Source organism: Trichoderma gamsii, assembly GCF_001481775.2.
Source record: "Trichoderma gamsii strain T6085 chromosome Unknown Scaffold_24.2, whole genome shotgun sequence".
NCBI classification, from domain to species: Eukaryota; Fungi; Ascomycota; class Sordariomycetes; order Hypocreales; family Hypocreaceae; genus Trichoderma; species Trichoderma gamsii.
Window position 1 is genome coordinate 424,067 of NW_020171361.1, and position 15,521 is coordinate 439,587.

The following is a 15,521-nucleotide window of genomic DNA, read 5'->3' on the forward strand; positions in this document are numbered from 1 at the left end:
GTTCAAATTTACAGATATCACTTATGAGAAGCCGAAAACTAGATACAGGTTATGTTAATAAGACGACGTTAATGAGACGAAAGATCAATATAATACAGATCAGATTCAATGAGGCCGCATTAATGTGTATAAAGCGGCGAATAAGCATTTCATTCCTACAATATGCCCTGAAAACCGGACAGTCTGATTTGATAGGCTTGTTCTGATGACATCGTTGTCAGTATGTAACTCACATTGAAAATATCTCGGTGGTGTAGCCATCCTACGCTGATCGTCCTTACCCAGCCAAATGATTCCAAAATAATTGCCGCTTCATACAAGTGGTGTGATGTCGATGCTCCTGTTTCATTGCATCTTGACATGACACCTCTTCGCGTCGAGTCCGTCACATGCTGCAGCGTCAGTACTCCACATTGCTACAATTTTTCATTGAGATGAAGTCGAATGAGAAGTCAATGCTACCGTCTATGATCACCGTTTGCCAAGTTCCCTTCCTTGCCAAAGTAGAGACAGAAAAACAACAACTGCAAAGTTAATAAGTGCGTACAAAACTATACCACAAACACTAGTTTACACGCTTAGGTGCTCCGATGTTATACGTGTATAATTCTGATTTGTGTGTTGGAAACCTCGCATTCCCTGTTTTTCTGTCCCCTGCTGCTGGCGTTGGTTTCGTCATCTGAGACAAAACTCCCAATGCTCTTTTACGCTAATGATGCGTATTCTATACCTAGCTCAGAAGCTCGCTGGGCTTGGGCAGATACGCCTCCTAAGAGTTGTTTTGCCACTTACAGTGTCTTGATGCCTACTAAGCTGTATGACTATATCTCACGCTCAGTCATATCGCGGCTATTAGTTGGCGTTGCTAGAAAGAAGCCACTTTCCTAGATAGCTATTACATATGGGCTCTGAATAACTTGCTTCTAATACTTTTTTTTAGCACGATTTATGTGGCCCCTTTTCCCCCGCTGTTCCTCTTCTTGTGTCTGTCACACGTCAAGCTCGCATTCGGCTGTTGATCTCCAAATACCTGTCAGTTTTCGTCGGTTCCCCGCAGTAGCTAGTCCAAGTTGATGCTACCATAGCAACATAGGTACGTAGGTAGGTACCATTGGCTTGGGGACATGTACTGGGCTTTATTCTGGGGCTAGGCATCTTATGGTGGAAAGGTGGAAAGAAAACACCGACGGTCCGCCGCTATAATCTATATCGGTTGGTTCGAGGAATAAAGCAACTATTAATGTCCTTACTATCAATCACTAGATGACCTTAGTCATGCAATAATAATCCTCAAAAAGATAGTATTCTAACATTGCTGCCTCGTTATTGGGCTAAATTGAACCAACTACGCAGTATTTAGACCAATGCCAGTAAGCACCATTCATATGACGCCCGCTTCAGCTGTGGCTTTTTCAACATCTCGGACCCAGCTCAAGATCCCTCATGACTCAAGTCAAGATCCAGTCAAGCCGCGCGCCTCGGATTCGGAAAAGTGTTTGACAATCGTTAGATCTGGTGGCACCAATAACAAGTCACAAGTCGCAAAGTTGCAAAAATGCAACCCCCGCTATGTGGCTACTAACAAGTCTCGAATCTGCGAGATGCAAAGCAACATGAACGCACTGTTTAGCAAATGACGTTAGCGAGATGATGGTGGGATGGCGCTGCCCAACGCCCGCGCCTCCACGACTTTTAAGCTTCAAGGGATGAGCTGGCGTTATGACGAAGATTTCTGTACAACATTGTATATTTAAATGAAAGCAAACTCCCGCTGATCTACAATTTTTTTCTTTTTCTCCTTGTGTTCTTGTGTCTCCTGTCTATATACTAGGATCATATCAGTCAATAGCATCTAGAGATACTCAGCAAGATGGATTTCCAACATTTCGCCCCACAGATTGACCAAATGCCCAAGCGTTCACGGAACGATAGCGTCAAAATCATGTATTGGAACGTTAGTTGTTTCCTCATTGTATCAATCAAGCATCAATGGCGCTCGTGCAACTGGCATCAGCGATGAGCAAAGATCAACTCCAAAGACTAACACCGCCTGTTCCGCAGATGATCCGCGATTGCTTCACCATTTCAACGTGGCTCGCCATCGGAGCCGTTATCCAGGGCCTCCTGGTTGTCTTCGTTCGACCAACGTACGCGGTCGCTCCGGCGGCACTCCTTTTGCTGTATAAGCTATCGCGGACTATGCTCCAGAGTTTTGGTCTTCTCCGTAACCCCTATATGGACGATGTCCTCATGGGCAAATTCTCGGCGCAGCATGGAGATGCGACTGGCAACGCGCCTACCGAGGGGTCACAAAACCAGATTGCCATCATTCAGCTGGCCTCGAGGTCAAATCAGTGCGTCATCCCGTCTGTGCGCTTTGGAAAATGACTGCTGACATAGCATCATTATAGCCCCATGGGCATCTTCGGACCTGGATATAAACAGATCGGAGATTTCTTCAAGCAAATGATCACAAAGCTTACCGAGGATGAGGATAGCGGATGTAAGTTTCCCACGCTATACTAGTAGCATAAATATGTCTAGACGCTGAAGCAATATCTAGTTCTTGGATCGTCGTCTTACCTGTGTAATGGCGAACGACTCACGGTAAGCAGTTTTCTAGCCAAATGTTGAGGGAATCTTTGACTGACACATAGTCTCCTAGGCCAACGGCATTGCCACATGTTGCTACTTCCGAAGCGTCGAGGATATCCATCGCTTTGCTCATTCACCTCTGCACCGCGAAGCCTGGGACTGGTGGAATAGCATTACCGCAACTCACCCTCATCTAAGTATCATGCACGAGCTTTACAGCGCGCCGGCAAAGGGCTGGGAGAACATTTACGTCAACTACAATCGTAGTGGTATTGGTGCGTATTAAAAGTTTGTAGATGACGATCTCGATCAACACTAACAATTGTGGCAGCGAAAATCCAAAAGCCCGTGACCATCGATGGAAAAGAATACCAGCCCATCGTCAACGCTTCCCGTGGACCCCTGGCTACGCAAAAGGGACGGTTAAGGCAGCCTAAGCTATCAGCTGGGAAAGGGGATCTCGAAAAGCAAGAGCCCGTATATCTTGAATATTGAGGATCCGTCTTCATTCTATTCCGCAGTAGGAACTTGATGCGCTTTCGCAACTGGGCTTCCAAATGAGTAATACCTCGAAGCCGTTGCACAGTTTTTTCGTCATTGTTAAGAGGATTTGGCATATGTAATAAATATATGTAACTATTATATGCCTATTATGTACTTGAATCATGGTATAATTGTTTACATTGGTTTCAGTCGTTTATTTCATGTAGCGGTATTAATAGCCTAGCCCAAATGACATTGACCTAGCAAGAAGCCTGGTTGCCCTCATAGATGTTGCCCGTGTTGCAAGTGCTGGGAGGGACGAACAGCGGAGTAGCTATTCCCACGTTAGCTTTAGAAGCCTTATAAAGTCTTGCAATAATGAATACATACTATCGACCTCGAGATCAGTGGCAGGCTGTCTGACAATGGAGTACTGGCCTCCAGAGGTGAGGTTGTCCTCGCAATCAATTTGAGCATCGCCGCCGCCAGAAGAATTGGAGCCGGTCCAGATATCAATGTGAGCCTGGCCGTTGTTCCAGTCCGATTCTGTTATTCCTGAATCAGCAAAGATCTTCAAGTTGCAGTTCATTCCTATCTTACCGCATTGAGTGCAGTCGTCCTCATGGCGACCGTACTTTTTCAAGAGAGGAATGTAGACAGTCTCGCAAACACTGAGTTCGCTCTCTGCAGTAGCAATGGTGATGGGGTCGTCGTAAGTTCCGCTACCTGTTATAGACAATTTTGTTAGACTTGTAAGTCTTACATGTCAAATTAACAAAGGGCTGTTGCTAACCACCAGCGACGTAGTTACGGCCGCCACAGTCGTAGGCAGTGCCGGGTCCAGGAGGAGAGTTGTCAGGCCAGCCATAGAATGTCACCTCGACGTTGTTGAAAGTGCTACATGCAGAGGCGAGGCCGACGAGGGCGACGCCCGCAGTAGCAAGAGTAGCGACAGACTTCATGATGTCTAGATGAATGGTATGTATATCAACGATGCAATTAGATGTAGGCTGCTGACGAACTGAACAGAAGAATATATCTAGACCTTGAACATCTTTTATATCTTTCTATATTCTCGACAACATATGTATACTCGTCTGAATCGCTACCCCTGGCTGCATCGGGCTTCTCCATAATCGCCGTGTTATAGATATAAACACACTATTCCAAACAAAGTAAGTCGTTTCTCGATCTCCAAAGCATCGCGAAGATCATTCCCACGACAAGGAGGTCAATAGCTTTGTCCATCTCTAATCACGTAAATAGTGGATCACCAAAGCTGCCAACACGACTCTCGGAAATGCAGCCGAACACAATAGTCCTGAAATTTCGATTTCCCCCTTACTATGCTGTAAGAAAAATACGAGGCTGAACCGAAACAGGGAAAGGTCGTTCTAGAGCTACTCTAAAGAGCAAATCCTTTCCAATCCTATTGAGAAGGACAATGCCTTGAGTCGAACCAGTGCCCGGCGTCGCCATGTACGATATGCCGATATTGCCGTGTTGCCAGGCTCACCGACGTAACATCGGGCTCTCGCGCCGGGCAGCAGTAGCAGCAGTAGCAGCAGTAGCCTTGTTTGTGCTGATCGAAACATCGTATGGGCCAAGTGAGATGCAGCTTACAAACAGTCTATTCAGCTTCTCTTATTAATTTAGTCAGGTTTGAACTCGTAAATTCCTTTCGCACCGTTCTTACTTAAAACAGAGAACCGAATGCATTTACAGCCAAGCCCTAACACTTGCGCTAAAGCTACAAGCCGGGGCAGATGCTGAAGGGCCTATTCGACGGCAACCACCATCACCATTCTGCCCAATCCTAACATACTCTTTCGGTCAGGTGTCAGAAGGTGCGTAAAAGTCCAACTCTTCCTGAGGGGGCCCTTATACACGGTATTAAAGCAGTATTGACGATTGCAAATTCCTTAACGGGTATAGACTTCAATTAGTTCTCACTTTTTGGCATAGCTTACTTTCCGCTCGATGCGATACAAACCTTATAAGCTCCTGATTGTGAATCCTGGCATTCATCTCTCTTATCAGTAAAAAGCGAGGAGCTTCTGTAAACTTGTGATTTTCATCTCTTGTATATCGTAGCAAGATATGTAAAGTGGGTTATTAGATGGTTGGGTGAAAACACCCACGAGTGAGTATGGTGGATATGATGGAGAGTAGTGCTGAAGCAATGCGGCCTTTGTTACAACACTCTACTGAAGATGAGAAATGCATACGAGTGTATCAATGGAAGAGAATAGTGTCTAGGCAATGAGTTTTCATATAGTGTAGCCTATAGCCCTTCTGCATGGAAGAGTCTTCGCCTTTTCTTTCCCATAGTCACACGGCATGACTCACATTTGACAGATCACATTTAGTTTCACAGCGCTTATTCCGAGGTCTTTGACTCTTTTTGCTTTGTTGGGCACGAATAGAGTATTCAACGGTACTAGAACACGGCAGTTTAAAGCACCATAAGAAAGATACTGTTGATGCCTATTGGACAGCCAAACAGATGCTCGCTATCGCCTGAGTACACATGCTCCCTCCGTATGTAGGTATTCGAATAAAGCCGAGGAATTTAACGAAGGGTGTTGTAAGAAATTAATAAAAAGGAAATGGATATTCACTGTAGCATTCGCATCAAGAGCCGTCATATCGTTCCGAGGTAGAACGTCAGACGTAATGGTGGCGGCCTTGATGCGGGCGCGTCATCCGCAAAGCAAACTTATCACACTGTAAATTCGTTCTATAAACGTCCAGCATTTCTAGGTGGTACGTAAGCCATATAGCATTTATTTCCATCAGCATTAAGTCCAATACAGACTTCAGCCTGTAATAGTCTATAAATCTGGCCTTACCTCATCATCAAAGACATTGTACGACAAGACGTAGATGGCTTGCTTGCACAGGCTGCTTAAATAGCGTTTAAATCCTCACCAAATCAATGTAAATCAAGACAGCTACATGCTTCAAAACAATTCGTTACTCAAATATTGAATCTTTTAAACACAAGATGAAGGTCCCCCGAGGCAATGGCACCAATGGCATGGGCACAGGCACACATCTGCCAAAGGAAACCCTCGACACCCTCAACGCTGTTGACTTTAGCGGTAAAACAATCTTGGTTACTGGAACAACTCATGGCCTTGGGGAAGCCATCAGCAAGCATCTTCTCGTCCGCAAGGTTAGCAGATTAATCATGGGCGTCCGCAATGTGCCCAGAGGCGAAGAAGTCAAGACGCAGCTCCTCAATGATCCGGCCGTGGCGGCTGCAAACCCCAATGCCAAAATTGATGTGTTCGAGCTTGAAATGGAAGATTACCAGAGTTTGCAGGCATTCGCTGCGCAAGTATACGCAACGACACCCGCATTGGACGTCGCCATCATGAATGCAGGCATTGGAGGTGCCGAGTATCGTCGCGCAAAGTCGACTCACCATGAGAAAATGTTGCAGATTGACCTACTGTCAACTGCGTACTTGGCAATAAAATTGGTGCCTTTACTCGAGAAAACAAATGGACCCAGTCGCCTTGTCCTGGTCGGCAGCTACAGGCAGTTTGAGAGCGAGATTGCCGAGAAAAAGCTCACTCACAATGTAATTGAATACCTTGACGAAAAGGACAAGTTCGACCCCGTTCGGAGATATAATGACATCAAACTTCTTCTCGGGTTAGTTACTAAAGAACTAGCCAGGCGCCTCGACAAGAGTAAAGTCGTCGTCGTTGAACCTACTCCTACATGGACTTGGAGCAACTTTGGATCCAACTATCCTGATGGTCCCGGAAAAGATTGGGCCTTTCAGACATTGAAAGAGAGGGGTCTATCATCAGAAGACGCTGCGTTGCATTATCTTGTTGCCATCGTCGGCGACGATGACGTTCATGGCCAATTTCTCGACGATAATACGATTGCTCCGTAAGTGGTCTGCTTCTGCTGTTTCTATCCTCGCCCTTTATCTTACTTTTTGAAACATGTCTGATAATTATTTGATAGCCGCCATCCCTATACTTCCAGCTCTGAAGGGGAGATTCTACAAAAAGAGCTGTGGAAGGATTTGGTGAAAGAGTTTAAAGAGTTTGATCCCTCAATTTCTGCAGTCTCTGTCGTCAATCAGTGAATAGAGCTATTTAGAAGCATGCTCGGACCGAGCAAATACTTCAATAACAAATGTCGATATTAAACAAATCAGGTAGCGGGCTTGCTACATGTAGACGATGCAGTCATAACACGTCATAGTTGAAGTCTATTCGCTGCAATAAAGAACGACACCATAGACCGTCTGGGCAAGTTAAAGTGGATACAATTACAGGTCAGATGAGCCATCGCCAGACTGGGTAATATGAGATTTGGCCGAGATCCAGGCTGAAGAGGCAACTCAATGACGCTGCCCTGTTACAATTCGAAAATGGCCAAATTCCCCCTTCTTTCTAAAACCACTTGTATATGGGCCGAAATGCATTTTGGGGATTACGAGGCACCTCGATGAATAATTTGTATATATATTCCGGCCATGCTGCAACGGCGCTTAACAAGGGAATTATGCGGTGCTTACGTGATTCCAATTCCGAGAATAGCCTTGAACCATTCCATCTCACGCTTCTCGACGTTGTCAAGTATGGAGTATGGATCTTGACGCTGGTTTTCATCTCGCTGCGGTTCTGGTTTAGAAAATACACGAGATTGCTGGGGACGGGAATTTCCACGCAAAACAAGTCTATCGGGATGGAAGCGTCTGGCCTCGCGCCAAATGCATGCGCCTCTTGCAAGGTGAGAAAGCGGCGATGCGACAAGAAACTCCCCAGTTGTCTCGAGTGTGCAAAGTAAGCAAAAGTTAAACATCCAAAGGATCAACCAATATGAAGTGGAAATGATATAAACGTTATGCTCTACCAACGTAACGCTAATGCAAGGCACAGGAAACAAAGGCGCTGCGACTACGATTACGTCAAAAGGGGTTCATTGTTGACCTCTTCTGAGCAGTCAGATTCACTTCAAGAAGGCGATATCTCATCTCAACCCATAATCTCCACATCCAATCGATATACGCTCCCTTCTTCCAACTTATCAGCTCTATTTTTCCTTGATCCACCCGTCTTTCGCAACCACAATATCGACATCCCCAAGGCGTTTGCCAAGCTGCCCAGCTCTATCACTGGACAGCTCGGCAGCAGTCAGCAACATGAAGAAATCGGCAGCCGCTTCTTTAACACAGTTCACGCATGGCTACCCATGGTATCTCGCAAAAGATTCTATGAGGATCTACGCATCCATTCCGAGAACCTCAGCGCCTCTGCCGACTTGGCTTTTTTGCTCCTGTGCATGAAGTTGATGACATGGCAGCCGCCTTCAGAAGACGACGTCTCTCCAGAGAAGCAAACAGCTCGAACCGCGACATACATTGAGACGAAGAGGTTTGGCTTCGAGCTCGAGGCTTCTGGGATGTTCTCTCTTCGAGTCCTTCAGGGGCTACTTCTCGTGGCGTTTTACGAAGTTGGACATGCAATCTATCCCGCTGCATTCATGTCTATAGCAGCGTGTGTACGATATGCACATGCGCTAGGCATACATCCAGGAGGGCTGCAAAGACTAAAACTACCGTTGACGTGGATAGAGGAGGAAGAGCGGAAGAGGATCTGGTGGGCAGCGTTTCTGCTGGATCGGTAAAGACATCCGTTCAATGCATTCACCTATGGCAATCTGACTTGGGGTAGATTTGTTAGCTTGAGCTGTCCAGGGTGCCCGACTACTATTGATGAGCCAGAGCCAGAAGATCCTCTACCAACGGATGACGAGCTTTGGGACGAGGGTGTATGTAACATGTATCTGCTGTGCGAGTAGCATCCACTGGGATCACTAACATATATCTTTCAGGTCAAGAAAGTGCCCCATTCGCCGCTGTTAAAGAATCCCGTCAACATAGACTTTGGGAGATTTGCAGTGTTAATACAGGCCTTTGCTCTCCTGTCCAAGGTGCAGCGACTCACGGCCTCTTCACGGGATATTCCGCCACACCTGTTAAAAGAAGAGGCGCAGCGGCTAGAGCGGGCGGTTAAAGCGCTTTATTACTTTGGACGAATAGAGCGCAAGCCGGAAACTGGGCTGCCGAGTTCTGAATTCCATTCCGTGTCCCAGATGTGAGTACATATCCTAGGCGACTTCTAACGGGCTCAGCGATCATGACAACTAACGGCGTTAATAAAGTTCCTTGATAGCAATATATACTTGCTCCACAATTCCGATTGAGATGCCGGAAAAGTTCATTGAATCGCTGGCTGATACTCTGAACGGCCCCGATTATGAGGATCTTGTCACAGCTGCTCAGCGCGGACAAGATGAGATTTCTCCGTTCCTGATACAGCTCATATACCAAGCTTCTGTAATACTCTTGAAAATCGAAAACCATCAAAACGGAGACTGGAGCGATACAAAAGCAGAGAAGCTCAAGAGCGCCTTAATATGGCTGGACAAGAGGTGGAAGCTGGCAGGTAAGCCGGCAAACTCCCCAATCGTAAACAAGAGAAAGGCTAAAAAATGAATAGGAGTTTTTTATCAAGCGTTAGAAGCTCAGCAAGTCGCATTGTCAAGAGGTTTACAGTTGGCTTAATTCATAATGATAATATGATCACGGCTATGTGCCCAGCGCACTTTGTCGCCCACTCGCATCATCTTTCGTGAACAGTCCTATCGTATGAGCAGTATTATTCTGACGTCACGTAACAAGTAGTGTCTCGCAACTTGCTGGAGGTAACCAGGCTTGCCAGGCATAAAAAATCGGCCCAACTGGACGAATGAAAAGAGCTCTTTATAGCCGTCTAGTGCGCGTTTAGCACGAACTGTGGCGGTGTCTTCTAAAATTCAGCACTAAACTCCGTAACTGCAGCTGACCGCGGTCAGAAAAAGGGCTCCATGTTTGTCAGCCTGTCTCTTAACCTCGCTTGCTTCTCACTATCAGTAATCTTCAATCATCGCCATAACCTCAAATCATATTCTGTATATAAGCTCACACTTCGCGTTCAAATACGTCAATCCCCTAAACCTGTTTATGCGCCAACCGTAACCTCGCCGGTCGCCATGTCGAACCGAGGCGAGAGCGTCATCCTCCCCAGCAATGCCGTCTTCCTAGTTCACAAGGTCGGCGGAACCAAAGCCGGTCGAGTCTCTCAATGGGAGACGCGCACCAAATCCATGCGCGTCGCTCCAGACCTGGCGCCTCGTATATCCGTCGCAGTCAATGGAAACAATGAGTCGAAGTCAAACTCCAACATCGCCGAGGGGGAGACCCTGGAGTTTGTCGCCTACACGCCTGGGAAACGACAACAGTTGACAAAGCGATCAAACGAAGCCAAACGAGGTCGGCGTGCCAAACGCTCTGTTACACCGCCAAAAGATCGCTCTCTGGTATCTGTTAAAAAGGAACCGAGATTATCTCGCAACCCAAGTCCCATGCCACCGGAACTTCCCGTGGCTCTGGTAGGACATGCTCTTCTTTACATCAATTACTGTATGTTGCTACGTCTACTCTCGTCATAAACCTCTTAGTTCTTGGGAAACAGCACAACTTACTGTAATTCAAGACTTTCATTCAATAGCCGCTGGCTCATATACCCTACCATGTCTTCTTTTCAACCCCGCCAAAAGAGACTGGTTTCCCAAAATGATGGAAGATGAAGCTTGGCGGTGTATCATTCTGTCTCTCTCGGCCAACGCTCTGGCCTCGCTGACAGGTTCTCCTTCCAATTATGTTGATTCAGCCTCGCTTCTTGATGAGGCGCTGCGGCAACTCAAGAGCCGGGTCGCGTCTGGCTCTCTTCCTACTGATCAGACGCTGGGGGCGATATCGTGTTTGGCCATGTGGAGCGTAAGTTATTGAATACCTTCTTTTGCATTATTTTCATTCCTTTATACAAATACTAGAATTTGTTAGCTGTGGATATAGACTGACCTTATGTAGAATGACCAAGGCAACCATGATAAAGCTTGGATTCACGCCCAAGGCCTTGCAGAACTCGTCAAAGTGCGAGGCGGATTTGCCAAAATTGATAATAGAATGAGATCCAAAGTATATCGGTAAGGACTCTGCATTTTCTATTGATGTACATGGCTGTGGCTCATATCATCATTTTAGCGGCGTTTTCGATATTGCAGTAGACGTTGATCAGCCGCCCCTACTAGATGAAGGCCTCCGAGACTCTCCAAGCAGAGAAATCATTTCAGAAGACAGTTTAGAGTCAGAGTCTGAGCTGGTTTTATCTGAGTGTCGAATTCCACCCCGACTGTCCAGTATCTATCATGATATCACACAGCTCAACGCCGTTGTTGACGATGCCATGACTCGTAACGTCAAGCTGGACACAGATAACCTCTACGAGTCCGTCTTTGGGATTTACAATCGCCTTCTCAGTTGCCAATCGGACAAGATGAGCGACTGCGACAACAGCTTGCGCATATCTCTGATATTGTACATCAAATCTCTTACATCAGGTGGGCGTTTCAACACAACATCAATGAACTTGGTCCGCAAGCTCCAAGCTTCCATCAAAGGCTGCTTGCACTCCTCCTCACCTTTGATGCGATGGAAGCTATTTATCGGTAGCATGGCTGCTTCAGATGGAACTACCGAACAGCAGTGGTTCTTACAGCATTTGGCTACAGCCATAGCGAAGAACGACATGGCCAGCGCAGACGATTGGATGGCGTTCCAGGAAGAGCTGAGCAGTATCCTGTGGGTTAAGCCAGTCCTTGAGGCTGCTGGATGTAATCTGTGGCTGCAGATAACGAGAGCCAACTCTACGTGATTATGAGTCGATTCCAATTAGCAACCCAGGCTTTGCAGTCTATGAGAAGGAAAAGCCTACTCTCCACCACTGGAGCTACATTGATTCATCATCCAGGAATTAAGAAGCAAGATCATATTTCTCGCAAATAACGCGTCCACCAAGAGTCCACAGACATTACTCTCACACCAATCATCCTACCTACGCACAACCAAAATCAACGCTATGGGAAACACGAATTAACCTCTTTTTTGTTACTTGAAAGGAACATTCTCTGTGAGAATGTGGGCACGATATTAGCAGCCCCAATTACATCCAAGTGATACTACATGCGGCATATCAGCACGGTCGACAAAACTTCCAACATCGCCACATCCGAATTGTCCAGGTAATCCATATGCAAATCAGCTGTAACCACATCAGGATACTTCTTGTTGACAAGATTAGCCATAACTGAGCTACAATTTCAGAACCAAGCCGGATAGATGGTATGATGGCCGCTGTATACATGTACATGGCGATAGCGAAGAGGGGAAAAGTTGGCAAACTCCAAATGATACGGCTTGCGCGGCCTCTTATGCGGCAACATTCAATATTTGGGCAGATACTAAAGCAAAGGAAGAAACAACCAAGTCAATTGCCGCATAGATAGTTGATGATGGAATCACAATTTATCACGACCATAATTCAAAATACATCTTCTGCAGCCTAATGATCCAAACCCTTCTTTGGATGGACTAAGTGGTCATTCGCTGCTCATCGCCCTATCTATCGTCTTTCTAATTCAATGATACTCTCAGATAGAAGACTGCCTAAAGAGATCCAAATTCCAAGTGTAATTTCAGGCTCAATTACAAAAATGAAAAATAACATGCGGCAAAAAAGGCCGCTCTTCAGGATGAACACCCTCGCAGCGGGAATTCATCTCCACGCTGCCCCCCTCAGCATTTTGCATTCCGGTTATTATTCATCAACCTTATTCGTCCGCGATATTTCGAGCGCATAGCCATCATGCCCGCGAGTATGCAAAGAATTTCGAGGCCTAGCAGAACGCCCATGGCTGCGATTAGCCAGGGCTTGGTCGCAGATTCGGCGTACGCCTTGGAGACTTTCGTCAACGTCAACGCTCCTTCAGAGCCGAGCGATTGATTTGCCAACTTGATGTACATTGTGGCTCTTTCAAATTGATCCCGTTATTATAATCCTTGTTTAATTCTTAGTTTCGTCTCAGCCATCTGAAATACGCAAGGAACGAATCCCCTCAAATCTGCTATGACGACTTACGAGGAGATCGGAGATTAAATTAATTTGAAGTAAAACTTGAGACGAGCAGTGACAGAGTCGAGACGAGCAGAGACAAGCGAAGACAAGAGATGACAAGATGAGACACAAGCGATAAATGTGCGATGATGGTCGTCTTTTGATATCAGGTGAACGGATAGAATTGTTGAAAAGAGTTGCACGACCAGGTCAGTTTCGGTCAAGAGAAGAAATGAAAGGAAATAGCTCAGTTTCTATATTTATAATGTCGCTTAAAATTGCTTCGCTTAGGGCTGTTTCGCCTTGAACTGCTTCTGAGGCTGAACTTAAAAGCCATTCTTCTACTCCACCAAGAGCATCGTGTGTATGCAGTACTCTGTCGTTGTACGAGACAAACAGATACACTTATCATACTCAGCCGTTTTCAGCGATACTTATCACTTGATAGGCACATACTTCACACGCCACCTCGTATTCTGGTGACGATGTATTGCCTTGTAGCGAGGCACTTAACGACTTTGCCTCCCTTATAAGCCTTTAGAGGCACACAAACGCTCACCAAAGGGGCCACCAGAGGAAATTTCCTGTACAAAACGTTACCAGAAAGCCCCCCTGACGCGCAATACGTACCAAGGTCATACGCTCCTGAAGACCTTTTTCTACAGGAGCCACGTAGTCCTCCAAATTGTAGTACTATTATCTCCCAGCCTCCAAATAATGTAGATCCCTAGTGTAGCTCAGTTAGAGCCTCTGACGACGTGGCAATGTGATATCTGACGTAGATAAACAATTCAAGCAGTGCAAACAGATACAGCTCAGTTGCGAGCATCAGAAGGATAAACCATGTCCGTAATTAGCAAGTGCCATGTATATATACAATCCACAAGTCTATAGTAAGAGAAAATTACACAACATAGTACCCTACATAACTCCTCTTGCTTCCCTTTTGCTATATCCTTCTTTTGCCGCATCATAACTCATCGCGCTCATGCTTAATATCGGGTCGCCCGCTATCTTTATGCAGGTCTACTCCTTTCTTCAACCGCCACTTCTCCCACAGATCCCAAAATTCGTTTTCCATCTTCTTATCCATCTGATCTGGCAGAATGACCTCGTACGTAACGTACAGGTTGCCAAACTCGTGCGTGTGGTAGACGCTTTCGCCTTCCTCGTGCCATACCGGCATACCTTCGCCGGCAATAGTCTCTACCAGGCCACCTTGGACGACTTGGCCACGCTCGCGACCGAGGCGCACAACGTGCTTGTCGAGGTGAGTGAGGTTGCGAGTCCAGCCGCCCATCCAGGCCTCACGCAGAGAGAGAACTTCTGTCCAGTATAAATCGTGGCCTTTGCGTCGGAAGAAGGTGCCGTCAACTTGGTCGGGGTTATCATCATACGACGGGGTTGCCTCGGCAAGATTGACAATGAGGTCGCCGGGAACCCAGTCTGGGCTTTGGTCGGCCTCATTCTCAAAGACCACCTTTGCATCTCGACCAATACCGCGCTCGACAGTCAGGCTAACCGTTGACAATTTACGCTCAACCCGATTGCCATGGCAGGTGGGACACTTGTTCTTGATGCTCTTGCCCGTACCGCCACAGTGATCGCAGCGAACCTGCATCTGCTGGAACATGCCGGGGGCAAGTTGTTGCTTGACAATTCGGATACCGTGCCCACCGCAAACGTTGCAAGTCTCGACTTTTCCGTCTGCGCTGCCTGAGCCCTCGCATCTCTCACAGATGTGTTGCTTCTCCCATTGGAACTCGGTTGTGGCGCCGTTGTAAAAGTCACGAAGAGAAATTTCTACCTTGACCTCGACATTGCTGCCTCGGGGCTCGCGACTCGATCTTCCAAAATGTCCATGGCCACCAAAGAATCTGCTGAATAGGTCGAAGGGATCGCCTCCACCACCGCCTCCACCACGTTGACGATGGGACTGGACGCCGTCGTGGCCATACCGATCGTAGACTTTTCGAAGCTCGGAATCGCTTAGCACTTCGTAGGCTTCGGAGACTTCAACAAACTTCTCGTGTGCTGTTTCATCGCCTCTAATAAAGAGTAATATGGTCATTAGTAAACAATGTAAGAGGCAAGGCGCAAGTACAGAGAGACGACATACGGATTCTTGTCTGGATGGAACTTCTTCGAAAGTTGGCGGTAGGCAGACTTCAGCTGCTTATCTGTCGCAGATTTGTCGACTCCCAAGATCTTTTCATGACTGTTAGCAACATTGCATTTGAGGAATCGAAAAAATGTTGGCGCACCTTGTAGAAGTCTTCGGCGCAGAAGGCAAGCGATACTAGAGCCAACAAGACGAAGATCGCCCCGCGGAGTATCATGATGCTGTGTGGTAATAATTGACCCTTCCAGTGGAAAAAAAGAAATTGATGAAACGATTAATTAAATATAGTTTGT

At 46.6% G+C, this 15,521-nt stretch overlaps 4 protein-coding genes across 4 annotated transcripts; 2 read left to right on the top strand and 2 right to left on the bottom strand.

Moving 5' to 3' along the window:
• Nucleotides 1–2,016: 2,016 nt before the first annotated feature.
• TGAM01_v206948 (hypothetical protein) lies at nt 2,017–3,090 on the top strand (the record flags this gene model as incomplete). Its single annotated transcript, XM_018804295.1, has 5 exons — nt 2,017–2,354; nt 2,412–2,503; nt 2,564–2,607; nt 2,666–2,870; nt 2,927–3,090. 5 exons carry the CDS (start codon nt 2,017–2,019, stop codon nt 3,088–3,090), a joined length of 843 nt encoding a protein of 280 aa, XP_018662410.1.
• Nucleotides 3,091–3,338: 248 nt separating this feature from the next.
• On the bottom strand, nt 3,339–4,040 carry TGAM01_v206949 (hypothetical protein; the record flags this gene model as incomplete). The annotated part of the gene is made up of 4 exons (XM_024549982.1): nt 3,339–3,412; nt 3,469–3,624; nt 3,679–3,804; nt 3,872–4,040. 4 exons carry the CDS (start codon nt 4,038–4,040, stop codon nt 3,339–3,341), a joined length of 525 nt encoding a protein of 174 aa, XP_024405291.1.
• Nucleotides 4,041–6,085: 2,045 nt separating this feature from the next.
• TGAM01_v206950 (hypothetical protein) lies at nt 6,086–11,867 on the top strand (the record flags this gene model as incomplete). Its single annotated transcript, XM_018804293.2, has 9 exons — nt 6,086–6,987; nt 7,989–8,732; nt 8,784–8,880; nt 8,944–9,206; nt 9,274–9,557; nt 9,953–10,573; nt 10,647–10,930; nt 11,024–11,139; nt 11,198–11,867. 9 exons carry the CDS (start codon nt 6,086–6,088, stop codon nt 11,865–11,867), a joined length of 3,981 nt encoding a protein of 1,326 aa, XP_018662408.2.
• A 2,209-nt stretch (nt 11,868–14,076) lies between these two features.
• Nucleotides 14,077–15,445, bottom strand: TGAM01_v206951 (hypothetical protein; the record flags this gene model as incomplete). The annotated part of the gene is made up of 3 exons (XM_018804292.1): nt 14,077–15,154; nt 15,226–15,314; nt 15,371–15,445. 3 exons carry the CDS (start codon nt 15,443–15,445, stop codon nt 14,077–14,079), a joined length of 1,242 nt encoding a protein of 413 aa, XP_018662407.1.
• Between the last annotated feature and the right edge of the window lie 76 nt (nt 15,446–15,521).